Source organism: Epinephelus lanceolatus, chromosome 20, assembly GCF_041903045.1.
Source record: "Epinephelus lanceolatus isolate andai-2023 chromosome 20, ASM4190304v1, whole genome shotgun sequence".
Lineage (NCBI taxonomy): Eukaryota > Metazoa > Chordata > Actinopteri > Perciformes > Serranidae > Epinephelus > Epinephelus lanceolatus.
Window position 1 is genome coordinate 21,758,479 of NC_135753.1, and position 27,904 is coordinate 21,786,382.

A 27,904-nucleotide genomic window follows, 5' to 3' on the forward strand; every position below is an offset into this window, starting at 1 on the left:
GACATGGAACCTTTAAAATGTTGCCTTGCTGTTGTGAGAACCGCTGGACTAGAGTGTCGAACTACCTGCTTTAAACGTGTGAAAGTCAAAGAGACTTTTGTCAACAACAGGTTTTATTATTCAAATTGTAACTGCAACAGGCATGTATCAAAAAGGTCAATACAGCAAAGCCTTTACAAAATCTGGCTCGACACCGAAGTCTTCCCAAAAATGGCTGTCGCAACAAATTGTAAACAGTTTTATCAACAGTCTTACAGCACTTACAGCAAAATACAAATCAGCTAAAGTAAGAAAAGCACCTGTTATCTTTCAAAATGTTTAAACACAAACACAATTTTGTGCCACTATACAGAATCAAAGTAGACAAACCAAACACAAAGAAATGGAATGTTCAAAAGTCACTCGACCATTTTGTTTCCGTACAAAAAAAGACAGCTGGAGTTGTTCCTCACAACAAAAAGGCAAAGGGATCGGACAGTGCATTCAAAGACAAGCACACCATGCACTTGATGGGAACAGGAGCTGGTTTGGTCACTTAGCATAGTTTGTGCATAGTTATAAGGCATCAATCAAGCAGTCCTTTAGGTTGCATGTGGCTGAGAGACATTCTGCGGAGAGGGAGAGTCTCTTTCAGTAGAGCCTAGCCAGGAAAAAAACAACCCTGCATCATCCGCAGTCACCCCCTCCCCCTCTCCCTCTTGATAAGAGACTGGCAAAACCCTGAGCAAGTCGAGTTGCGTGGATTGGAGTTCCAGGTGAGATGCATGTGCAGTGAGTAACTGATCTCCAGTCTGGGAGGGAAGCTACCCCGAGTTCAACCAGCACTGGAAGATTCGGAAACATCATCAGAAAAGGACCAATGTCTACAATACCTTCAGGGTCTCTTGGAGATGTCATGGAGATGAAGCTGCACATCCAACACCGTCTTTATTTGGGAGTGCAAAAACACGTTGTAGCACAGGTGGAGTTACTTATGGCATCTGGTGTGTTTGAATAAGGTTCTGCTCATGGCTTCAACAGTGGGATGACAGTTCAAACAAGTGGTTCTTCACATCTGTGCTTCGAAGGCAAACCGTGGAGCCGACATGATTCACTTCAGTTCAAGGGAAAGAAACAACAAACACGGAGATGCGTAAACAGTCTTCGTAGAGGCAGCAAAAGGACTGGGCTTGTCACATTTTTTTTTTGTTTTTACATGAGGAAGAATCTTCAATACAAATGCAACACGGCATTACTTTAAAGTCTCAGGAGGGTCTCATGTCTGAATACTCCAGTTGTCTCAGTCAGTTCAGATCATTCTTCAAATCTTTGTTTTCAAATGGCACTTCAAAAATACCAGAAAAATGTCTTCTTCAGTTTGTATACTGCTTTCCCCTTAAGGTTCATCAACAAAAAAAGAAAGTGGTGTGTTCAGTCAGTAATGCCAAAACTACAGTGGACAAATAAATAAAACAAAGCAAATAAAAGAAAATACAGCAGTAGCCAAATGAGGTATCTATGTATTGCTCTATGCCAAAAAAGAGGAATTAAAAATTAAATAAATTAAATAAAATCAGTGGTTTATCAAGATGAGAGGCAAAAGCAACAAAACATAAACAAGGTGTTAGGATCAGGTGGGGCAGCAGCAGGGCTGCAGGCCGTTGCGTGCCCCACCCGGCCCCCAGTGTGTGTGATGCGGCCCTGAGGCCGGGGTTTGGGAGGTTGAGGTGAAAGGGCACACGAGGAGTGTCAGGATTCTCTGCTTCCCTGAGGTATTTCTTTGGAGCTGGTTCCTCCTGTGGCTGTAGCTGTGTTGCTGTCTCTTCGAGTGGCGGCGTCGGCGTCTTCTGTGTCTGTGCCGGCTGCGCTTGGTTCCGCCTCCTCAGAGGTTTGTTCCTGCTGTAGGCCACCCCAGCTGGCCTTGTTCAGCCCCATGTGGCCTAGCATGGTCTGGGACAGACGTGTGTCGGAGAAACGGGCCCACTCTGCGAAGAGCGGCTCTGCCACGTATGTCATGAAGCCTAAGGGGGAGAAGAGTCAACAGACACAGATTGGGGCTGCAGATTAGGCACAAGTTTTAGGTGAAAACTTTATACAACAAATACACAACCACAGAAATAGAGATGAAACAGCCATTCCCACTCAAATGAACATAGCAGGAGCATCAGAGCAGCGGCCATTTTTATGTGTACTATTGCCGTTATTGTAGTAGGCTAACTTCCGTATAAACAAACTGACTTTCAGCCTCACTGACGTGTGTTGTGACATGACAACTAAAAGCAATAACCATTTTCTTTTGTACGTGTCAAATGACCACGGCAAACTGCCCAATGTTCTCTCTACTCTCTATTTCTTTGTATGCAACACAGCTACTTACCGATCTGAATGTTGCCAACTGTGTTGATCCCTCTGTCACAAAGTGGGCTGACTTCAAGTTTGTGCTTCTTCTCAATGTCTCCTAAAAGAGTTTCACATCATAGAATTAATATATGAGCTATTTCAGGGCATTATATGTTCAACTATTACAGAATGACTTTGTTACAGAGAATGAACACAGAGTGAACAAAGAAGGAGCTGTAGTGGGACCAAAGAAAAGAGCAAACTAAATAACCGAAGGAGAATGACAAACAATATAACAGCAGGCAGCAGAAAAGATGATAACCTTGCTGGAAGAACTCCTCTGTCACTTTCTCACTCCACTGTTTGCTCAGCTCCCAGGGTCTGCAGGGGTTACAGATATCTGCACACTTCAGAGCCATCTGTACAGGGCGGGAGTAAAAACAAATTAAGAGCCCGCACCTTTGCCACAGAGATGCGTAAGTTGTGTGCGTTTATGTGACAGAGGAGGTAACCGACCTGCAGGATGAAGTGACGGTGGCTGGCGTTGCTCAAGCACAGGTTATCCTGGTCCAGGTGCCTGCGAAACCTAGACAGGTACTCATTCTGTCTGCTGATGTCCGTGGCCAGGATTAAGGAGCCCAACTCCCTCTCCATGTTGAGGCTGAGGGGTCAGAGAGATGAGATGATCAGATTGTTTAGCACTGGCTGAGGCATCTGATGCCATTTTCTCTGTGAGCTCAGCAGAGAAGTCTTTTGAAATAACTTCAATTGGAGTTTTCTTGGCACGCTGAGCATCATTTCAGTGTCAGACTGACCTGTCCTCAGCAGGCAGATGGGAGAACAGCCCAGTCTCTCTGAGCAGGCCCACTGCTGACTTCCAGTGGTGGTTTTCCAGAACTGAGGTATTCTGCTCGGTACAAAGGAAAGGGAAAAGAAAATGTGCATAGACGCATTAGTTTAACTTCAGTACATTTATAGGTAAGTTCTGGCAGACTAAAGATTGACTGTTTAGTGGTTTTACCCTGTAGAGTGTAGCTAGATAGTGGTCAGTCTTAATGAGGAAAGGCTGGTTGACCCCAGGATGGTCCAGGTCATGTGTGGCGGCTGCTAGAAGTCCCAGTAGGATGTCACAGGAGGTCAGAGACTTGGCAAGCTGCATTCACAAGACAATGGCACAACAATTATGATGACTGATCATTAAAATACAAATACTCCTACAGTGAAACACTTTCAGATCTGAAAATTTCATAGACCGAATCACAATGAGATAGGTCAGACCACTATGTTTAACTGTAAATCTTCAAAAGTTAGGGCTGAAAATGAGAACAGAAATAAATTTGCTAATTTCATATATCTCCACAATTGAAATCAACTGCCAATTGTCAACCTGGGCGTGGCTGTATGACGTCACAGTGATTCAGTCTACACTGACGCTCGTGCAGCTTTTCATGTCTCACCATTGGTTCTCGCAGGTAGCAGTACATGGCCTGTGTGACATCTGCAGCGTGGACAGCGTTGTGGTAGGGGTTGTCGCTGTGGTAGTCCTCCTGGACCATGACGAGGAACCTCCAGAGTTTGACCATGTCGAGCTGGAAGAGCTCCACCAGGCCGTACTGGTTCAGCAGGTGGAAGGTCAGGGTGATCAGGCTATTTCCTGAATGAGAAGACAATAAGAGTGAATGTTCTGCTTTAATCGTGTTTGTGTATCTCTTTTTGCCTGTACTTAAATGTGAAATTGTACCGTCAGAAATTGATGCAACGTACAATCTGCTATGCTCCGTGCATTGCAGGAGTTATTTTCTGTTTTGTAACTTTATTGGTACATCCACTTTCTCTGAGCCTGCCTCAAATGCCCCTTCTCCACTTCCCATAATTACTTAATTTTGTGATCCTTTTTCTACCTTAAGCACTGCGGCTGTTATTTCTTGCCATCCCTTTTCCTATCTCCTGTTTTGAGTTACACAGTATACATCAAGACAGATAAATGACAATCATAATAATAACCAAGAACATACTTTTCTTAGGTCATTTCTGATCTGAGTCACACCTCGTATTCATAGTACAACACACAGTATCTTGCTCTTATTTACTGAGAATCCTGTCAGTGCAGAAATATGTATTAGTTAATTCATTATGGTTCCTTTAATGACTGCTGAATGTTGGTTCAAAATGAAGAGCTGCTGCTGCTCTTTGACGACTGTCATCAAACTCCCATAACAGCTGTGTTGGAAAATTAACAACATATTTTCGCATCCTCTTCAAGAGGCAACTGACGCCTAAATACAAAATAAAATTCAATGATTCAATTATAGAGGTAATATTCACTCAGTAAATCCTCTGTCGGCTGGCATCCAATAGATGGCACCATTGGTAACACATTGAATCTAAGGCTGGTTTAATGCATACAAACCAAAAGAGGACCTAGCTTAAAAAGAGTAGGTAACAATCAAGAAAAATAAATTAATACAACATAAAATAAGAGGCAATATAAATAATCGTGGCTCAATCAGAAGACCAACGGTGTATCAATCTGGTATCCTCTTTATGACAAATCTGATAGAGGTGTTGGTAAAGTATCAATATAGGTCAAGTAGGGCTGCCAAAATTTCAGCAAGGTGTTGTATTCATTTCTTAGAGTGTACGTGATCTTTTCAAGTGCAGCTGTTCATTTCCAAAAACCACCTGGCTATGGGAAGATGGGAATCAGACTTCCACGTCACCACTATGCACCTCCTGGCAATGCTCAAAGCTATTTCCAAAAACCTCTTTTGAAAGTTCTGTAAAGAAGCACTAATGTTCCCCAGTAGGCAAATCTGTGGGTCTAATAGAAAAGCGAATCCGACAAGTTTTGTCATGACTTCACTGAAGTCGTGCCAAAATGTATTGAGCTTTGTACATGACCAGGTGCAATGCGAAAGAAAACTTCAGCAGTGTTTCAGACCATATTTTACGTACCGTTCGTCAACCTATCGAAGAGGAAAATGTCAAAATTCCAGTTCCCGACTTTTTCCAGCATGCACTACGAAAAAGGGAAAAGAGAAGCACCACATTAGTGATGTGAAGTCTGACAAAAAAGTCTTATTATCATATCATTATATAAATTAATGTGAACTGTGTGATACTTTGTTTGGTAAGATAAAAACAGGTATTGATTTTGTGGATGTGGTGGATGAACAAAGACTGAGATGGCTGTTCACATATGGTGAATATGGTTACCTTGAGAAAGCCTGGGAGAAAAAAGAAAAAGCTCTTTATCGAGATAATCTGCAAATATTTGGTAGTTTCTTGTGTGAACAGTTCACTTGAGGTGTTGGTTTTACTTTGAGTTTCATGTTCTTTTCTTCCTTTTTACTTTTTGTGCGTGCTTTGTAGATGTAAGATCGGAATATGTACGTGAGATGATGTGTCTTGAAACACAAAAGTAAAAAAAGAATACAAATAAATGAAATGAATAAAGCTAGGTGTCATACTCTGGCCTGTCCAGTGTAGTCTTCATCCAGGATGTGGAGGGGGATCTGCTGGGGGACTCCCCGCAGCAGACGGGATGAGTGCAGGTACCTCTGGAAGCTGAGCAGTCTGTGGACCCTCCTCTCAGGAGCAAAGCTTGTTGACGTGGACCCATAGCCCAGCCGTGCTACACACACACAGACACACATGCACAAACATTGACAAAAGATGTAATATGTAAAATATAACTTGTTTGGGTAAATGTTTATTTTACGAGCTCATTAGGCTCTGAGAATCATTTGGGTTGCACAAAGTCGGTGGGGATCTGACACCAACACGGAGATATACAAACAGTCGCTGCTGACACAGCCGCCCACTCATAAGCCTTTCGTCTGGGATCACACAGCAGACATGCTTTGTCAGTGGTCTCTCTCACACACACACTCTCTCTCTCTCTCTCTCTCACTCACTCACACACACACACACACACACACACACACACACACACACACACACACACACACACACTCTCTCTCTCTCTCTCTCTCACACACACATACACGCACACACAGAAGAGCACTGTGTCTGAATAAACCATGGCTGCGATCCGGAAACACGTCAGCATGAGGTAGGATTACTTTTGGGTCAAAATGTCAACACACACAATGCTTCTCTTTAACTGTTTGATGTTTTCTAAAAGGTTTCAATGAGTATGAAAGTGCTTATTAATCACACATCCACTCACAGCGCTTTGATAAAAAGCCTTTCACATGGTTTACACCAAGACACACCTTGGTCTTTATCATCATGTGAAATACTGCATGAAAGCAGCTCACAAACATCTGTCCTGCTGGAGAGGAACCAACAATGTGATAATGTCTCGTTATCAAAGAGGCCAGCGAGTCAAGGTAATGGACTGTGATTCATACTCACTGTGAAGAGTTCGGAAGTCGATGCACAGGTATGGGTGGGAGCTTCTTCGTTCCGGTTCAAATCCAACCTGACTTCTCACTCTCACATCTCCTAGAAGAAATCAGCACTTATTTCCTCAAGATTCATGTTGCTTGAAAAGAAATGTGTCTGAATGTGCTGAGCTAAGTAGTATTTACAAATCTTTTTTGATTTTATACTGGAATTGATCTTGCTTAAGTGCCACAAGGGTGAGCTTTACCACAGGACAATGAACAGAGCACTATAATAAGACAATTGCGAATATATGTACAAGTCCCAACACAGCTGAAATCCTGCCTCTGTTCCACTAGCCACAGCTGGACAGTATATATCCCATCACAGAGGGTTTTTATCATCAGTTCTTCTAAAAACCTTAAAGTGATTCTTTTTTTTAGCAATATCCTAAGCTAAACAAGAATCTACAATTCACTAATATCCTCCTTTTTTTGACTGCTATTTTTGTTGATGTTATTTCGGTTTTATAAATTGTATTTTGTTGCTTTTCTGTTTGTTAGCATCCCGCATATTTGATATTTCGTGCTAAATGCCCTTAATTTAAAATGTTTTGTAACTGTAAAGTGCTAAATGAATACATATTTTTTGAGTTATACCTCATTTTGAAGATATTTGTTCGAATTCAACAGCAATATATCTCTTGATTCTTACCCAGAAGAATCACTGTCAAAGTCTCATGGGAGCTGTAGTTGTTAAATGCTAACAAAATAATACATCCTTTTTTTTTTAACTGACTAGGCCTGTAACGATCACTCTGTTGCTGGACAATATATTTTGTTCCAGAAATAATTATAATTAAAAATTATCTTAGCTTTATCTTATCTTTATAGAAGTAGCCAAAAATTACTCGGTTTGAGACCTGATACAAAATGTGGTCAACAGAAACTAAAACAAGTGATGCCTCTTGTGATAAGCTAGCGAAGCCCCCCGGAACGCCACAGTTACCTCAATAACCGGGCCGGTGTGCTGGCAAGGTAAAAATACAAATGATGGACTTTTTACCTCATTTGTGGAGGTTGGCAAGCTAACGACTATCAGGACTATGACTCTTCCACTCCAAAATGCAGCTGCAGGCTACCAGTAAGCTACGCTGCACCATCTTTGAAGTGTTTTATTTTCTTTCTGACTCACGCAAGTAGAAAAAGGGAGAATCGATGCTCCCAAGTCTTACAATGTTTATTCTGGCATCATGTTGGTGACATCCTTATGTAAACAAACCCGCATGTAAACACAACAGGCAATACTGAGGGCGACTGGAGGGCCTACTGACCATCATGTTCCAGCTTTTCATGATAATTAGGAAATAGTCTGTCTCATACCAAGCACTGAAAGTGAGGCAGGACTTCAACTCTAATGTCAAAATGTGGTAAAACTCATCATTGTTTCCAAGCAAACTGAAACAAGCAAAAGATGTGATTTTGTAAATACTATTTGACCCAAATCTGATGTATACTATCCATGTGCGAGCACAGTCACACACAAACACACACTCTCACATCCCAGAAGAGAAAATTCAGTGGACAGACAAGTCAATCAAACAGCTGAGCATGCAATGCCATGTCAGGACATTCTGCTCTACTATTAGTACTCAGAGCCACTGAGAGGGAGCTATAGTACATCTATGACTGTTTTTAGTAGTCAGGCAGAGGAACAGGAACAGGCTCCAGACTCGGACCAAAAGGACGGCGGCCGGCCTGCTTGTAGACTGCAGTCAGGAGCAGTGAGAGCGTAGTGAGGTGACAGGATGGTGCTATGACACTGATGCAATAAAATGCTAGTGTGTCGTTCCAGGCAACACTCTATATGCGGCAAGACTCTATATGGCAGTATACTCATCAAGGTGCTAAACAGTGCAATGGTATGTTTCCAGCATGGCACTTCTGATTGTGTCGTATGTGCATTAGAATTAAAATCAAAGCAGTCACACAGGTGTGTTCCACCAACCAGCATGTTACTTACTTGCAAACAGCTGTTTGAATACTACACAAGCTCCTATCAAAATACCAAAAACTAAGAATTACAATTCAAGGCATAATGGCGCTCAACATTATTTTGAAAAGCTGCTTGTAAAGTTGTTGGTATGAATGTGGAGAGTGAAACCGTATCAGTGGCATTTGACATGCAAAACATAAATGAGGACTTAAAAAAACACTACATTCATGCACTCCTAGGCAGTGAGTGTGCGTGTATGTGTGTGTGCCCACATGTATATACATCTGTCACATCTGCAGATGCATGTGCTAAGGCTCGGCACGTGTGTGAGTGCCTGTGTGATTAGTGTGTTTTCAGAGTCATGGGGTCCATGTTTCCCCTGCGGTGCATTAGTGCTGGCACTCTGGGGTGGATGTAGGTCATGTCATTATAACTGATGCGGCGAAAGCTCTGAGTCCTGCTATTTGAAAGCACATCAGCATTAACTTGGCAGACTGAACCTTGGCCCAGGCAAACACCAGTCTGCATTAGCGTGCCTCTCCTCACACTCAATTTAATATAAAATCTACAGACACAGATGCTTTATGCGGGTGACGTATGAGACTGCCATCATACTTGGCCAAGTAAAATGATTAAAAAGCTAAAGCTCCTTCAGTGAGCTCGATAAATCACTGTTACTGTGACTAGAAGCACGTGGCAGCAGTCGAGTCATGGGCATTATCAAGCTTAAGAGAAACAGTGTATAGCAATATTACGTGAAAGCTATAGTAAACAGGATTTCAACAAAGCATTCAGTAAGCCCTAAACTGCCCCTGCTGTTTAATGCTCCCTGCCTACTCACCGTGCTTCACAGCAGCAATCTGATATCTACGTATGAACGACACTGACAGGATAACACTTTCTCTCTTTCTTTTTCGCTGTGAGCTCCGTACCAGCCAAACGCATGCAAGGGCACATCTGTGTGGGGTAGACTGAAGTCAGGGGTCCACCCAGACTCTAATCGCACCATTATCCTCAATAGCCTTATTGATTAGGAAGCTTCTCTGGCTGCTTCCTAGATGCATTTGACTCCATCTGCCTGGCAGAGCTATGAGCCCTCCGTCCTCTCATCCATTTTCTAAACTGCTTATCCCGCTTAGGGTTGCTGAGGGAAGCAATGGGCAAATAGACATACACACATGCAGTATATACACGCAGACACATAAACACTAAAAAAACACACTCTGCTAATGAACCCTTTGTCCGTTGAGGGTTAAAATGAAATTCTGTACTCTTAGCAAACCTGATCAAACTTCAAAGACACTCAACACCACATATACACACAGTCTAAGCCTATTCAGATTGAGAGATTAACCAAAATGCTGGGAAATGAGTGGACATGCACTCTAGGGCGTCCCCATTTCTTCTTAATCTCTACATGCATTTCTGTCCATCCATTTTCCATCTCACTGCATTAAAAGCCATTGTGTATAAAGAAATTAACATGGCCATGTAGGAGATAAACCTATTGATGTATGGAAAGTGTGTGTATGTGTGTGTGTCAACTGAAAATGCCTGGTGTGTGTGTGTGTGTGTGTGTGTGTGTGTGTGTGTGTGTGTGTGTGTGTGTGTGTGTGTGTACGGACTGAGAGTGGGGAAACACTTACCTAGCATACGAATGTACAGTGCTGTCTGGTCAGAGCTGTCATAGGAAATGGCCCCTCGTCTCTGAACAAACACAAAGAAACATCATCAACATTTGTCTAACGTTTATACCAATACAATGTTTCAAATTATATTATTACAATGACATCATAGGTCCCAGAATTGATGTGGGTGGTATCATAACTACATGTCCCCTATACACACACCTCAAAAACACAACATAATGTTGCTATTTTGGTTCTAATCTACTGTGTGTGCGTGTGCGTGTGTGTGTGTGTGTGTGTGAGTGTGAGTGTGTGAGAGAGAGAGAGAGAGAGAGAGAGAGAGAGAGAGAGAGAGAGAGTGTGTAAGTGTGAGAGTGAGTGTGTGTGCAAACTGCCACACTGATAAATATGTTCCAGCTCCATATCATCAGCCTGATACGGCTCTTACACCACTGCTATCAGTCATGTGAGAAAAGCACGTGTTATGTAGACACACACACACACACACACACACACACACGCACACAAACAGTTTCCCATTAAGTGAAATTGCTTTGGGTCCCATCCAAAAAAAATTTTCTCCACCCTCCTGATAAGTTTTCTGTAACATTTTGACTTCCCTTTCAAAGTCCGTCTCAAGACAAAGGTAAAACGCACAAAGATTAAAATGTATAGAGTGAAAAAAAAAAATGACTTCCCCGATCTGACGTCAGCAGGTGAATGCAATTTGAATGAATTTGAATTTGAATTGGATTTAGTAAAACTAATAACCAGGGCAGATGTGGCCCATCAACCCTTGACAAGTCAATACCATTCTGCAGTGTCAGAGTATTTGATATATTATCGTAACAATCTATTCACCTGTATCACATCTTTGAGTTTACTTTTTTTTTCCTTTGCAAGATCAATCTAATGATCTCAACACTTCTGACAGCCGCATCACAAGAGGACTTTTTCTAAGAAGCAGCTACAGTTGATTCAATCAATGTTTACCTAAATCTAAATTTGGATGTTTCATGCTGATTTTTTCAAACACAATATGTGCTAAGGAAACAACAAAAAGCACGGAAAAATAAGAACTGACCGAATGCACGGCAAAGACAGAGTAAGCATGCCTTGTGCAATATGGAGAGTGAACAGGAGAGGACTGTAGTTGTTGGTGTCCTGCTACTGTTTGTGTTTGGGAACAATAGGCTATGTTGATGGAAAACTGATGAGTAAATCATTGGACTTATCACCTCAAGTGACAGCATCAACCACTTAAACTACTTTGTATACAGTGCCATTGTGTTGGGATTCAGGCAATGCCTTGAGAATGCTTCCAGTATGAGGAGAGGCCCCGACAGCTACGATTCTATGCAAACTGGTCATCATCTATATCCTGTGTCACAACTCTGCTACCAAAATACAGTTGCAACCGTAACTGCTTTACAGGTTGTGATCATGGTTGTTCAAAGCGTGGAAAGGCACAGATACCAAACCTGATGGAAATTTGCCAAAATGATTCTCCTAGCAGCTCAAGCAGTGTCCTAAATTTACTTTTTGACTCACCAGCAAAGATGAAAAAATCCACTGACCAAGGATATTTTACTAAAATATGGCCATTTTTATGTCACAAAGAAGTCAGAGCAAAATGTTACGCAAAATTATTTTACTATATCGAACTCATCACCATAGCCTCAGTGTGTGACCAAGTTCCCTCTGGTACAAAGGCTTCTATGGGGCTTTTATAGGGCTTTTATTGTGAAAGGTAACAATGGAAGGATTGAAGCTGTAATCTGCTACCAATGACAATGTGGGAGGTAATGACGAGTTTACCTTCTTGGTTCACACTACAAAGCCTCCATGTAATTATTTTATTCCCTTCATAAATACGGGTGTGACTTACGACCCTCTGCTTCATATTCGCCAGCAGCAGCAGACGGCGGCAAGTGATAGTTCCATACAGTAAACAGTGAGGCATACTAGTGAGCATTCAAGATGGTTAGTTTCACAGTGCAACACACGTAAAACATATGTCTGGTGTATGCATGTGTGGTGGTATGTGTGTGCCTCAAACTCCAATACTGACAGGACATGAGCAGCTAACCTGGAAGTGACACCAAAATGCAGCAGCGAATCTCAGCATGTTTTTTTTTTATGACATGACTATCTTGGTACAAACAATTACAAGCCAGACAGAAACTCTATCCGCATTTAGCACTTGTCTGGTCTTAATTTCGGACCTCAAGTCCAAGCAAATCAGCTGAATCTGCACTACTGCACAAAATCAAACTGGTGTGCCATTTTTTCGGCTTGTACGGTCACTGAACACTCAAGACTGTGGTTAACTAATGGAAAGTGCTGTTCTGAGATCAGAACTTTTACACCGTTACTGCTTCTTTAAAATACTTTTGAGTCAAGCTTGGGTAAAAGATTTGAAGCATCAGAAGTGCACGTTCCAAATAAGTCAATTGTTTATACTGGCTCAGCGTGCACCAAAAGTTTTCAGTACTGCATTTACATCTTTTGACATATGGGCTCAAACGTGGTTTTGGGGTATAAACAAAAAACAAAACAAGAAACAAACATTTTCTTTAGTTTTCTGGAGTCACAGTTACCACTGGCCTACTGTGAAATAATACAGTGTTATATTTGGGTGCTTCTGTTGAAGGCGAACAAGCTGCCAAAATATGGATGAAGAGCCCAGCAAATAAAGTTGTCTGCTTTATCTTTACTTGTGTCTACAACTCCATCCATTGCCAACAGTATCCATCACCAGGAGGCAGCCGCAGCAGCAGAGCACTACAGTGGTAGCTGGAGCAGGTACGAGTGTGGTATCTGCATATTTGCTCTGTCGACAGACAGCTGCTCCAGGCTACACTGAGGCGTTGTCTCACCTCTCTATGCACTCCACACATCCTCGCCCCCCTCAGGGCCAACTGTCTACTCTCCCTGCTGGGGCTACCCTCGTCTAGGGTTACCCATTCCACAGGGTGCCTGCGTGACTGGCCATTTCATGACAACCATCAACTGGCCCCACCGCAAACACATGCAAACACAAATGTGCATGCTTGTATACTCATTACTTCATATCCTCGGGATTACTGTGAATCTCCTCCACACACACACATACACACCTGACACTGTCTGTCCTCTAAGCTCATGACAGCCGCCAATCCAAAGCTAATATTTTACCGGCTAGCAAACAGCTTGACTCAGGGTGGGTAATCTGCAAAGCTGTATTTTAGTGTCAACAGGCCTCTGTGTTTACACACAGCACCAGTGGTTAGTGTGAATATTATAGATTGTGTGTATATATGCATTGGCTGTGTGTGTGTGTGTGTGTGTGTGTGTGTGTAAGGGGTTGGTATCAGCTGTAACATGCGTGGGAACTGTATAATACTGGCTCTAGGGCTGGGAATGGAAGAGTGACCAGCCCTGCCAACACTTGCCCAAACAAACCTTTTGGCCAGAGCTTGCTGCACACACACACATACACACAGATACACACACACACAGGGCCAGCCACCACTTGGCACTTAAGTGGACATTGGCATGTGCTCCCTTGTGAGCTGGTAAGAAGGAGGCGGCAGCGCAAACACTTTGTCAATGTCACATTCCCGCTGTGAACGGAGGAGAAAGTCAGGTTTTACCCTTGAAATGGTCAGTCCACAACACACACCCCTGCCACACCTTGTGGTGCCAACACACACAAAACCATAAACCCATGGTCCGGTCATGGTCCGAAATGAACTTAAGCCCAGTTGAAATGTCTGTGTTTTGGCATTCATGCTTCACAGCTGAGTGTGAGGAGAAATAAGGGACAGAGAGAGAGATGCAGGATGTCAAAGGCAGGACTTCAACTTAATGTCACGGAAAGGAAATTTTCAACCAGCTTTATATCAAAACAATATGGGTAGCATGAGTAAATTAACTGTGGTCAACTTCCCTCCATCTGACCAGTGCCTGGAAATCCCTCCTTGCCCCCTGGCGAAACTCTGCTGCATGACACAATTTACATCATCTAGTAGAGTTTTGCTGGCTCCTGGGCTGTTGCTCCAACTACAGGAGTACAGACGCAGATCAAGACACTGACCCACCCTTCTTTCTCAAACTCGGACCAAAATTAGGGATGCACCGAAATGAAAATTTGTGTCCGAAGCCGAAGCTGAATAATATTAAATGCTTGGCCGAATACCGAGTACCGAATACCGAATGCCGTTTTTTAGTTTTTCATTAGTTTTTGCAGATGAACCCCCTCCAGATTAGTGTTGTCACGGTACCAAAATTGGGACCCATGGTACGATACCAATGAAAGTATCACGGTTCTGAGTAGTATCAGGATACCACAGCAAAAATGAGGCAGATGTGCCTTTTGTCATTTATAAAAAGATAAATCTCTTTTCTATAGTACATCAATGATATTTCAATTGAATAAATTACTTACTGACTTATTCATACTTCAAAAACAGCATCAATAAGTGATTAACATAGGGGGGATCAAAATAAAATAAATAAATAAAATAAAATTCAACCAGCCACCCTCCTCCCCTGACACATCCCTTCATAAGTAAAGAACAGTCCCTAAGTGCAGTGAGGTTTGTGGACCGTTACCTGCCACAAAGAGAAATGTGAACGGCTCGTTTCTCCTCTGATACGCCACATACTGTGTGCCGCCATGGCTCGGCTGTTCAGGTACTTTTGGGCAGTCATGACAAAAAGTTATTCACCTGGAGCCAGACTTCTCCGTCCCCGGTAAGCGGTTATCATGCGCCGCCGTATTTGACAGGAATACGTATTCCTGTCCGTGTCTGTGACCCCCGTTCAACCCACAACTGGCGGGATTTGCCGTTTCGTTTCTGCTGCTGGTTGAAATCTGTACTCACACAGCGTGCTGAATGATTTATTTTGCCTGCACAAAACTATTTTTAGTCGCAAATGCGAGTGCAGTGACGGACGGAGTAAAATATCGCCACACTGCCGACATTTTACTCCGTCCGTCACCGCACGCTGTTTGATTGCGTCATCAAAACACACCGCTATTATTCGGCCTTGCTTTTCACTTATTCCACTGATTACCGAATGTGTGGGTTTTTTTTTGCAATATTCGGCCGAATATATTCGGTTACCGAATATTCGGTGCATCCCTAACCAAAATCCGATCAAACGGCAAAACTAGGCAGTGCTGATCGAATATATATCAAGATTATGTTACTGCACTGCCTATTTCATGGCTACAGTGTTTTTAGAAACATATTTTAGCGCTGTGTTTAGCTGTAATAATGAGACTGAACATGAAGTGGGCGCCATACTGTTTCGTGCATAGTGAAAATGGAGGCCGAAAACACTGAGATCAACCAGTAAAACTAGTCAATGCTGATCCAAGATTCTGTTACCCAGTTGCCTATGTCTAGCTTCGAATGTTTTCAGAAACATGTTTCAGCTTTCTGTTTAACTGTATTATCAGATTGTTTCTTGCCACTGTTTCAAACGGAAGTGTTCACATTACATCACGCAGCAGCGGGAGCGTTCATTGGTCTGGTGCAGCACAGTGCACTCTGGTAGTTGTAGGTTTTCTCCCTCTTAACCAAAAGTGTCCTTGTCTCTGTTTTCTCTGGTTCTATAGCACCATTTTAAAAAGTATTTGCATCTTTCTACTGCATAGACATCCTAGGTTTATTAAAAAGCCATCTTTCCAGCAGTCAAGTACTTCTTAAACTATTAAGCAGCTGCATGAGTACTGATTTGGTTACTGAGAGTAGTGATTGACTGCTAGCTCCTTTGTTTGATAAAAAGATTTGGGAATATTTTTTTTTTTAGCTTTTTAATCTGTGTTCCACGCCTACATTGAGCAAGACAAAGAGGTACTGGCACTAAGCACTGTCAAAGGTAAATCTCAACCCTCCAACTGCAAACATGAGTGCCCTCAGATGGTAGGCCTACCTATCTAACCTCAAACACAGCTGTAGAATCTAATATATATTTAGATTGCTTCTCCCCAATTTCTCTTCAAGAATTGACCGCAGTGATTTCTTCATCTAAATCATCAACGTGTCTCTTAGACCCCATCCCAACTAGGCTACTTAAGGAGGTCTTTCCTTTAGTTAACACTCATATATTAAATATGATCAATATATCCCTATTAACAGGCTATGTACCACAGTCTTTTAAGGTAGCTGTAATTAAACCTCTCCTAAAAAAGCCCACCTTGGATCCAGAGGTGTTAGCCAACTATAGACCAATATCTAATCTTCCCTTTATGTCAAAGATCCTTGAGAAAGTAGTCGCAGACCAGCTGTGTGACTTTCTCCAGGATAATAATTTATTTGAGGAATTTCAGTCAGGATTTAGAGTGCATCATAGCACTGAGACAGCACTAGTTAAAATTACAAATGACCTTCTGATTTCTTCAGACAAAGGACTCGTCTCTGTTCTTGTTTTATTAGATCTTAGTGCGGCGTTTGACACAATTGACCATCAAATTCTACTGCAGAGACTGGATCACTTAATTGGCCTAAAAGGTTCAGCACTAAGCTGGTTTAAATCTTATTTATCTGATCGTTTTCAATTTGTTGACATTTGTAATGAATCATCCTTACGTACCAAAGTTTGTTTTGGAGTTCCGCAAGGTTCTGTACTCGGACCAATCCTATTTACTCTATATATGCTTCCTTTAGGTAACATCATTAGAAATCACTCTATAAATTTCCATTGTTATGCGGATGATACACAGTTGTATTTATCGATGAAGCCAGAAGAAAGTAATCAATTAACTAAACTCCATAACTGCCTTAAAGACATAAAAAATTGGATGAGCACCAATTTCCTGATGTTAAATTCAGACAAAACTGAAGTTATTGTTCTTGGCCCCAAACAACTCAGAGACTCTTTATCTGATGACATAGTTTCTCTAGATGGCATTGCTCTGGCCTCTAGCACTACCGTAAGAAACCTCGGAGTAATATTTGATCAAGATTTGTCTTTTAATTCTCATTTAAAGCAAACCTCACGGACTGCATTTTTTCATCTGCGTAATATTGCGAAAATTAGGCCTATCCTGACCCGAAAAGATGCAGAAAAATTGGTCCACGCTTTTGTTACCTCAAGGCTGGACTACTGTAACTCTCTATTATCAGGTAGCTCTAGTAAGTCCTTAAAAACTCTCCAGCTAATTCAGAATGCAGCAGCACGTGTACTAACAGGAACTAAGAAACGAGATCATATTTTTCCTGTTTTAGCTTCTCTGCACTGGCTCCCTGTAAAATCCCGAAGTGAATTTAAAATCCTACTGTTAACTTATAAAGCTCTAAATGGTCAAGCTCCGTCATATCTTAGAGAGCTCATAGTGCCATATTATCCCACCAGAACACTGCGCTCTGAGAACGCAGGGTTACTCGTGGTCCCTAAAGTCTCCAAAAGTAGATCAGGAGCTAGAGCCTTCAGCTATCCGGATCCTCTCCTGTGGAATCATCTTCCTGTTATGGTCCGGGAGGCAGACACCGTCTCCACATTTAAGACTAGACTTAAGACTTTCCTCTTTGATAAAGCTTATAGTTAGGGCTGGCTCAGGCTTGCCCTGTACCAGCCCCTAGTTAGGCTGACTTAGGCCTAGTCTGCCGGAGGACCCCCCTATAATACACCGGGCTCCCTCTCTCTCCCTCTCTCTCTCTCTCTCTCTCATCTTATTACTGCATCTTGCTAACTCGGCCATTCTGGATGTCACTAACTCGGCTTCTTCTCCGGAGCCTTTGTGCTCCACTGTCTCTCAGATTAACTCATACCGCAGCGGTGCCTGGACAGCGTGACGTGTGTGGTTGTGCTGCTGCCGTGGTCCTGCCAGATACCTCCTGCTGCTGCTGCCATCATTAGTCATTAGTCATACTTCTACTGTTATTATACACATATGACTATTGTCACCCAAGTATACTGTCAGACATTAATACATACTTTCAACATATTGTACCACAGTAGCCAGAACTATAACTATAATATCATTACTTTCATTAATGTTGTTGTAAGCTACTGTCATTACCTGCATCTCTCTCTCTCTCTCTCTCTCTCTCTCATTGTGTCATATGGATTACTGTTAATTTATTATGCTGATCTGTTCTGTACGACATCTATTGCACGTCTGTCCGTCCTGGAAGAGGGATCCCTCCTCAGTTGCTCTTCCTGAGGTTTCTACTGTTTTTTTTTCCCCGTTAAAGGTTTTTTTTTTGGGGAGTTTTTCCTTATCCGCTGTGAGGGTCATAAGGACAGAGGGATGTCGTATGCTGTAAAGCCCTGTGAGGCAAATTGTGATTTGTGATATTGGGCTTTATAAATAAAATTGATTGATTGATTGATACAGTGCCCATATCATGGGTTCTGATCATGGTTGGTCACAGCCTACGCAATCTGGCACCGAATGAAGAAAAACAGATAAAACACCCGAAACATTATCAATAGGTTGATACTTGTTTGATACTTGTACTTTGTTTTAAGAACTGAAAAGACAAGAAAAATCATACACTATGTAAAGATAGACACTGTATCTCCACTTCTCCCAATGATGCAAAAATGAAGCCAAAATATCCTGGATACGGGTGCTGCCCTTTTGTGCATTTGGCTTTATTTGAAGTCTGTGCGGTAGCGATCTAGAAGTGGAGCCATGGTATCAATATCCCGCCCCTACACCCGTCACACCCAAATGCAAGCAGCACCTTTGACCATGAGCATAAACATAAACAGAAAAATAAACACTTGAACATGCACCAGCGTGAGAAGAAGTACCTAAAATGTCAGAAACCATCTTTATGAAAAAGTTAATTGAGGAGTGCTTTGATTTTTTTTTCTTTGACCTAGGGATGTCAGCTTTAGTTTATTTTGCTTTTGATAGGACAACACCCATTACCCAGTACCGGTTAATTTTTAAGAAAAAAAAAAAAAAGAAGACATGAAATAGAAGAGGCTTTTCCTTTTAGTCCGGCGCTCAATTGCCTCAGTGAAGATTAGGGCTGCATTATAAAGCGCTATCCATTTAAGGGTGGTGAAATTTGAATGCTTTCTAATGTAAATGCAGGGTTTTCCCCACATTCATTTATTCTGTGGTGGGCTGCAACAATTAAAACATCTGCCGCCACATTTTGATTTTCTAATTTTTGACCTGGGCCTACATTAGGAGCGCCATTTGGTTATTTGCTCCACAGATGGAGCAGCACAATGCCAGACGCTGTGAAAGTGAAACTTAACCTTCAGTATACTGGGTATAAAGATTGCTTTTACTCACAAACAGCTGCTCTTCAATTATCCACCTACATTAGCACACATTTAAATGTTTTGCCTTTTCTTTTATTTTCTGTTGGCTTTGCTGACAGCCAGCCAGCCACGTTAACATCTGAACACATGCAGACTGTGTATACCCTCCGGTCTCCCCCCAGCTTGCCTCGAAGTTTGAGCCCCAAAACCCTGTCAGCATTGTCAACTACATTAGCACCACTAGCTGTGTTGACACTGCTAACATTGGTAAATGAGCTAACATTGATAGTCAACAATGCTAAAGGGAGTTTTGCGTTTCAAAATTGAGGTGCTTTCTCACTGGAGTGACCTGGGGGGAGACCGGAGGGTGGGCACAATGTTTCCAAAGCAATGCTGTTGGGTCAGGATGCCGTTACTAGCGGTAATCATCAAATGAGCGGCGCTGCTAGCAAGATAGCTTCTACTTGACTCGGGTGGTGTGCAGCGCAGTAAACTCAGGAGGAGCAAAACTAAGCTGTAACCAGTCAAATATATTCTTGGCAGTTAACCGATTAATATGCAAACATTTACATCCCTAGTTTGGCCCATGTCCCATTTGCTTACATGGAGGGGGCGGGTTTATGATGTATACTGCAGCCAGCTACCAGCTGGTGATGTTTTGGCTTCATTTTGGGGGGCAGTCATGATATCCATCTGTATACAGTCACTGGTGAAAAATGCATTATCTTTGCATGGTAGACACAGTTGGATTTTTCCAATAAGTTTAATACAGAGTTCTTGGCGTCTAGTGGTTATTAGAGAAATTACAGCTTTAGAGACTTTTGCTTTGGCTTCACTGCTGAGCCGTGCTGGTTGCCAGTTTGCATCTGACCCACAGCTTCTGGCAACAAACTAGGTAGAGCCAGGATTAAAATTTCTACCAATCTGTTGGCCTAAGGCTTTTTTCCCCTTCAGGGTCATGCAAAATGTAGGGTGAAATTTGACTCACTGGGCTATTAAGGAATGAAGTCATCATCTATCCATTTCTGATAAATCCTGGACAGTGATAACCCTTTTAAAGATCCAGAAATACAACAAGCCTAAAAACCTCTCCTGATTGGACCATGCATTATTGTTCCGAAAAGGTTATATAATCAAATCAAGTCACAGTTGTGGTTCACTAGTACACAGGTAAGTGCTTACACAAACCCGCAGATATGAGACTAGATATCACCTTAGGTAAAGTAGTAAAAGTAGTAGTAAAATGATGTCATTGTCTGAACTTACCAAACTGTTCACGCTGTATTTTTGGTGAAAAATATCGTTAGCTTATTCTGTCATCTGCATTGGTTACAGGCCTTTTTTCTGTTTAATTCCACAAATCTTTACAAAGTTAACGAAAACTCTGTTCTTATTTTAGGGAAACATGCTTTGAATGCTTTAAACAGAACACCTGGAGTTACAGCCAGTCAGTGTTTGCTCACAGCGGTCTGAGAACAAACCAAATTCAGTTTTGTTTGGAGTTTACTGCTAGCATAACAGTCTGCCCATTGTGCTCCCTGCAATTCCACGTGAGCTCGTTTACATACGGCTCTGTTTCTTATCTCGGCTTAGTCTCGCTGCCTGGGGTCACAGCATTCAGGTTTCTGAGGTCAGAAGGTCATGTCATGTCAGACTGTGAGTAACGCCAGGTCTTCAATGTTTGCCATTTTTTAACTCTTATGGTTAAACAGATGCTGACAGCATGTGATGATGATGTTTGCTTAAAGTGGACAGACTAATGTAGTGTGTGTGTGTGTGTGTGTGTGTGTGTGTTTAATGAAACAGCACTGGCTGAGCTGCAAGAACTCACATTCACCTCAGGGGCTTTTACAAACATGCTCCCTTGTCATCATAGCATTATGATTGAGCTGATATTGTAGTCCAACGCCCTTTAAATGGTATTCAACGGTCCAGTGCACAGTGCAGCATTCTCACACTTCCTTGTTTCAAACACAGATATAAAACCTGCCTTTATGATATCATGTAGCTTTAAAATTGGGTTTTGGCTGAGGAGAAGCCTATTGCACAGTCAGTGAGTCAGCTGGGGCCAAGCAAATGAGGAAGCCGGCAGTATTCCCATAAACTGACATATCAGAAACAAAGCAGTGCACGCACACACACGTAAATACCCAAGATAAAAGCAGCTGGACTCAGCATGGTTTCATAAACTGAAAGCTTCCTTCTGAGTTATGACCTCTTGCAGCGCTCTGCTGTGTGGGACAGCACATTCCAGTAACTGAGTGTTAGGCCATAAATGCGGACAGGTTTGGAGAAAGTGAGTGTGTGTGTGCACAAACCATAGCATACACAAAAGCCCTAGATGGAGTCTACCTGTTGTAAGTGTTTTATGAGAACACTGTCCACTCTGACACACTCCAGCTGCAGTGAGTTTTTGAGAGAGGGCTGCTGGACTGAGGGGAGGCCTGGGGTAAACTGGCTCAGTGCCTAAGTAGGCGGATGACGGAGCAGTGTTGTAGCCGCAAAGCAACAAGAACAAAGCAACATGCTTGTCGAGCAGTAATATGTCAGCAACCAATGATGTTTTTTTTACTGGAGGGTAAAGTGTCTTAAAATGATTTAAGCCCTCTTTACACAGAGAGCTTTAAAAGGGGCCTTGTATAAACGTGCTTTTGGCAGTGCTCTATGACACAAGTAGAGTTAAGGGGTGGGGGAAGAGTGAGACTTGCTTCATATTCTCACTGGCTGTCTACCCTGCGCAGGAATTTCATTCATCTAAAACATCATCCCCAGGCTCTAATTGCTTCTCTGGGCCAGCTTAATGCTCCCCCCTTGCAAGTCTCAACCTTCTGAGGAGAGCAAACAAAACCCAAGCCGACAACCAGTGCGCCTGTGGACAACTATGTGGTGTTTAAAACTAGTAACAGTGGTAAATAAACTGTCCCTTCCTGTATGGGGTCATCTCATATTTCTATAGGAATACAGCAGATATGATTACTATTCAGCCACAGCAGCCGGCTCCTGACATTGTGTCCGTTAGTGTGTTGATGTATGGAGCCACAATCTCACGGCCGATTGCACTCGACACTGCAGCACAAAAACAGAATGGTCATGTGATAAGAGGGGCCCCTTACAGAGAGACAGACAGAGAAACAAGGAGAGTGTGTATGTATACAAGAAGACAGGATGTAAGGTTTGACTCCTGTTTATTTACAAAATAATACAAATCCTCGATTTGTAAACAGTACCACGCATTCCAGCTTATGCACCCAAATTTCACAGAAGCAACAAATTTGGCAGGGAGAGGGTTAAAGTTTTTGTGAAAGGTTGTGAAACACCAGGCTCAGTGTCTGAACAGCTCCTTCAGCATTCTTACCACATCCTGAAACTACGTCAATCAGATGGCAATGCTCAGAGTAAAAAAAAAAGCTTATCGGTTCAGTTAAAATCAACAAAGTAACTCCCTCAGATATAAGCACTGTGGTGTATTCTCTTATCATGCTCTACTCAGAAACATCCATAGTGTGGATGAAACAAGCAGCACTATCTCCCGCCCTTACGCACACAGGCCTATCATCATCTCCTGTCCTTAAACATCTGAAATGAGAAGGAGTCGATCTGGGGTCAGTGGCCGACACACTCTTGATGACATCTCTGACTATGATATGACGGACTGGGCTAAAAGCAGATCAGTGTTTCCAGTCTAGGCCGCTTTTCTCCCATTATCACCACAAGCCATATGACTGCTCAGGCCTCATCAATACTGTGCATCTGTTAATTGATCTTTGTGTCTCTGCTGGATTTTTTTTTTCTTTTTTTTAAAATGTCAATTACACAATCTCATCAAAACCGCACGACTACTGTGAATGTGTTACTAGTATCAAATCATGCCAGCCAGCCACTTGGCATAGACACCAGTACTGCCATGTGTAACATCTCTAAGATGTGTGCAGTGAAGCCAAACTAACTTTATGTGCATGTTTGTTCTAGTTTAGATGGGAACCACATGACTTTTGAATGTGTCCTACTCCTTGTCCTGTACTCCTGGTCCCTTCATTCTGCACCTAATCTGTCTCAGTCCTGTGTTTACGCTTCAGTCCAGAGAAGGCAGAGAGGACCAGCACGCATCACTATGTGCAAGGGAAATTCAAAACATCTTCCACCTCACTTTTAGGAATTAGTCAACAAGCAGCCAACATGCATTGTAATAAAAACAATAAAGGCATTGTACTAGTTAAATGAGCCCATTTATTTAATGCCGTTGCTGTTTTCAACGCCTCTTCAGCAGCATATTTACACCCAATCATAAGCATTCCACGACCACAGAGTGACATATTCTTCTGAGACTCTGTCGTGTCTTCGACCCTACTCTTTCGTCCTCTGTTTACAAGAGGAAATGTCTTCATCTGCGAGGGAAGGGGAGGAGGGGGGTAGAGGAGAAAGAGAAAGAAAGAGAGGGAGCCTGTGAGTGAGCGGAACAAGATAGCCAGAGAAAGAAAAGAGACTGAGACTCTGGCCATCTGTGAGTCTGGCAGCAAGCCAAACCACTGCCCACAGAGCCCAGGCACATGCCTAACTGCCTCTTTCTGCAATGGTAGTCCAGAACTGCTTCCACAAACAACAGGCCTGTGGAACCACACACAAAAACACAGCAGCCACCAAGGACAAATGCACCCTTATGGTCATAAATAGGGCCCGAAACACAATATTTGTAGAAGTGTAATTGCTCTGTGACAAAGGCTGAGTGACACTGCCGTATGCGTGTATGCATGTATGCATGTATGCATGTTCACCCAATTCTGCCACTGTTCCGGAAGAAAAAAAAAGACAAATGAATATGTCAGCAGGTCTTTATGTTAAATTACCAAATCCCTTGTTGTTGCTGTCTTGTTTTTGCACAAAAGAGTCTGTAAACCTTGTGCGATTTAACAATGTTTCCCACAAAAATGACGCAGATCATTATTGTTTCACTGCAAACTGACTTAACACTACAAAGTGCAGTGCTTGTTGCAAATGACCCCTTTTTTCACAACAAAAGGAGCACGATAACAACACAGCTCACACCTGCCGATTGAAAATAAACTCTGGCCCAATTGAGAAATCAACTGGTGAATCCAACCAAGAGACACAATAGCTTTACACTTGTGTATGTATGCAGAGGATGAGCAGTGTAGCATTATGCTGAGATGGCTTTGCTTCTGAGGTTTTGGGACCTCTCCAGGGATCCCTGCTTTGGACTGCGGTCTGAGAAGCAATGTCCAAGAACCACCAAGGTGCAGGCCCTCAGATTAGTTTTACAACTCTTGCTAACTAATTCAGAGAATGATGATGGCGTATGGAGTGAATGGATTGACAGAAAGGTCTTGTACAGCTAGCTTATCCAACATTTCATGATGACGTCTATCAAAAACGCTAATAACCTTGCGACAAAAAACAAAAAAGACCACTGAGACTGAGCAACATTGCGGGCCTTTGATAGCCAAGGCTATGCATTAGTCTTTGAGGGAGCTGCCTGTGATGGTGTGGTAGGTTCAAAGCGGACACACATGGGTGGTTATGTGGAGCAGCATCTTGCATAAAGCGCTAATGGACAGCCCATTGAAGAGGACGCTCACACGGTCAAAGACAGTGACTTAATGCTTAGTTAATGTGTTGGGAAATGCCATGCAACACTGTGGGAGTTTCTGTTCATGACCAACTGGTGGGACATGACCTACAGAGATGAGAGGACACCATGTTGCTTTTGTGCAAAACTAGTGAAGCAACTGTAAGGGTGCTTACTTTAAAAACGCAACACTGCAGGGCAGGAGTTCACTGCCTTGTGGCCTGGTGTGCAACTCTTCTCTGAGCTGAGGTTGCAGGCACAGGTGTGTTACAGTTAGTTAAGCAAGTGTACTCGACAAAGGCCTAGTGGACGGTACATCATCTGATACACATGCTTATACACAACAGCGACTCAATGCTTGGATAATGTGTTGCAGATGCGTTTAACTGCTGTGGCAGTTTTTCTATGCACATGAGAGTTGAGCAAAATGTGACCCCTTTTCTCTTCTTTCACCGCAGAGCAGAAATATAGAGGCAGGTTTACCAGGGACTCATTTTCAAGAGTTCAAGACTCTGAGAAAGCAGGAAGTTCAAGAATGACTCAATGATTTATGTTTCTTAAGTCAATGTGTCAAGGGATGTTAACATAAATAACAATGTGGCACGTTCCTTCTGACAAATGCAGCAAGTCCCAGGAGTAAACTGGTACACTTAAGGCATCTTGCTGGCAGGGCTGGCTAAAGTGTAAGCCAAGAGGGCCTTTATCTGTGGGCAACATGCACAAATGCAAAGTGGTTTTAGGTTGAGAGCTGAGAGATAAGAAAATGTTGTGTGTCTGTGCAAGTGAGTGCCTGCTGTGTGTGTTAGGGCCTAGATATCCAACAACCACCTGCAAGATTCCTGTGGATTATTCATGTATTTGTTAAAAAAGGGTGCTCATTTAAAGGCCTGTGAGATTTCCAGAGCCAACCCGACTGTGACTAAATGTTAAAACAATATACAGATTAAGGATTTTTAATGATTTACCTGTGACAGCTGTCTCGGATCAGGAGCCCCGAAGAGAGAAGAGCTGGAGCTGAAACTAATGGCTCCCCTCCGGCTGAGGACATGCTTGGGAACCGGCCTGTCTAGAGGCAAAACCGGCAGCTGATAACATACTTCCATTGAATAGTCAGGGCTGGATCCGGATCAAAAGTATAAAAAAAATCTAAATATATAATGAAAAAGATAACAAATGCAATGCGAAAATAGATGAGTGGTGAATTAGAAAATCTCCCAAAGCCGAAAAAATATTTCAATATTGTGGAAACGATCTGCTGTCGAGCTGCAAAGTATTTCTGTTCATTATGAGCGACTCAAAACTTGTCCAGATCGCCTTCATTGATGCTGCGTCTTCTCTACCTCCACCGTTTTACCTCCTTTGGTGTCATTCTGTAGGAAAAAAATCATGCTGCTGTTGCATTTGCTCCTTTCCTTCTCATTTTACTCAAATCCGGGCCCACGGACGACGAGACCTTCTTGCCATTTTCTGGGTCTTTATGAAAACGCTTCCTCATTTTCAAAGCAGAAAAAAACGTCCGCTCATTTGCGTTTCGTGGCGCTCACAGATCCGCATATCGCATATCCCGAAATGAAAACAAAAGGCACGACCACTTCCAAAAAATGTCATCAACATATCATATTGTATGCAACACCGGCGGATGAGGTGAGGCAGCTCCAGGATGTGAGACCTCGGCAGCCGTGGCCGGGAGGATTTTCTCTCATTCAGGACTTACACCGGCGGTGGCGAAATATAATCAACATGTAGGGCTTTTCCGTCTTTTTTCAGAAGCTGCATGATGAAGGAGCAGTTGTCTAATTCACCGCTGACCGTAAAGCACAAAGTGTCTGGCTCAAAGAGGGGAACCCCGACGTTCATCTCATTCACTGCGACTCCGGTGGGTTTAAAGGAAACGTAATGGCGGGTAACGCAAAACTATCAACCAAAAGACGACAAAATAACAACCTAAAGTGTGTTTATTTCCCTATTACTACCTATCTACCGTCCTAAACATTAGCCTACTGAATGGTTTTAAAGCACACACCACCTGCCAGAGATGGTGCTGTTGGAGCGAGCAAAAAACGCCCTTGTCTCAGATAAACCAATGGAGTCGAGGCTGCTATTATAACCTCAACGCTGATTGGACAAAGCCGCGTCAGACTTATAAACCGGATTACACCATTGGCTGCGCGGCCAGGGCGATCCCAAGACCTATATGAGCAGTCGTTTGCAGACGGCGTGGACTTTCTCAAGGGTATTCCTCCACAACGGGGCTTGCCCTGCAGCGGTCCACATCATTGCCTGTGATTACCTTCCTCTCATGACTCATACTACTTGGGAACTGAGACTCACCGGGAGTTTGAAATACAGCCGAGGAAATACAGCAAAATGTTGCAGCTTTGTCAGGCTGAGGCAATTTGCTCTATTTGAGTGCTTGTGGTGACTCAAGACACAAGCTGACTGCATTGTGAAGCAGACTCTGAGTTACTCATTTTATTGTCTGCATGCATTATTTAGGTGTGTCTGTCTGCACCAAATGCACATAAGATACTGGAGGCTTTTTTCACATGATGAGGTGTAGCTGCTCATACATCATATAATTCCCCGTAAGAAAACACACGGCACAAACAGACCGGCACATGAACATTTCAACTGGAGGTTTCTGTGCCATGCCCATGTGCTGGAGGACAATGGATGTGCCATGGCAACAGTCAGGCCCAGTGCCAATGGAGGCATAATCCCCTCCCCATTTCCATGGGTCTGAATGCAGTCCCCCACAGTCATACCCCCCACAAAGAGGTCCTGCATCTTTTTCCAGGCAACTAAGGCA

General features: G+C 42.8%; 1 protein-coding gene across 3 annotated transcripts; it reads right to left on the minus strand.

Annotated features, from left to right (window-relative positions):
- Positions 1-1,584: 1,584 nt before the first annotated feature.
- Positions 1,585-26,339, minus strand: pde7a (phosphodiesterase 7A). 3 transcript variants are annotated; one of them, XM_033639048.2, is made up of 13 exons: positions 26,061-26,339; positions 10,311-10,371; positions 8,692-8,724; positions 6,700-6,789; positions 5,790-5,953; positions 5,275-5,338; positions 3,777-3,973; positions 3,341-3,472; positions 3,135-3,226; positions 2,836-2,980; positions 2,642-2,738; positions 2,357-2,437; positions 1,585-2,000 (listed from the first exon to the last, which is right to left on the minus strand). In XM_033639048.2, the coding sequence occupies exons 1-13, from the start codon at positions 26,196-26,198 to the stop codon at positions 1,729-1,731; spliced, it is 1,566 nt and encodes a 521-aa protein (XP_033494939.1). In that variant the 5' UTR covers positions 26,199-26,339; the 3' UTR covers positions 1,585-1,728. The 3 variants fall into 3 exon arrangements, with proteins under 3 accessions (XP_033494939.1, XP_033494941.1, XP_033494940.1); XM_033639050.2 differs by lacking the exon at positions 8,692-8,724 and having other exon boundaries at positions 6,700-6,786; XM_033639049.2 differs by lacking the exon at positions 8,692-8,724.
- Between the last annotated feature and the right edge of the window lie 1,565 nt (positions 26,340-27,904).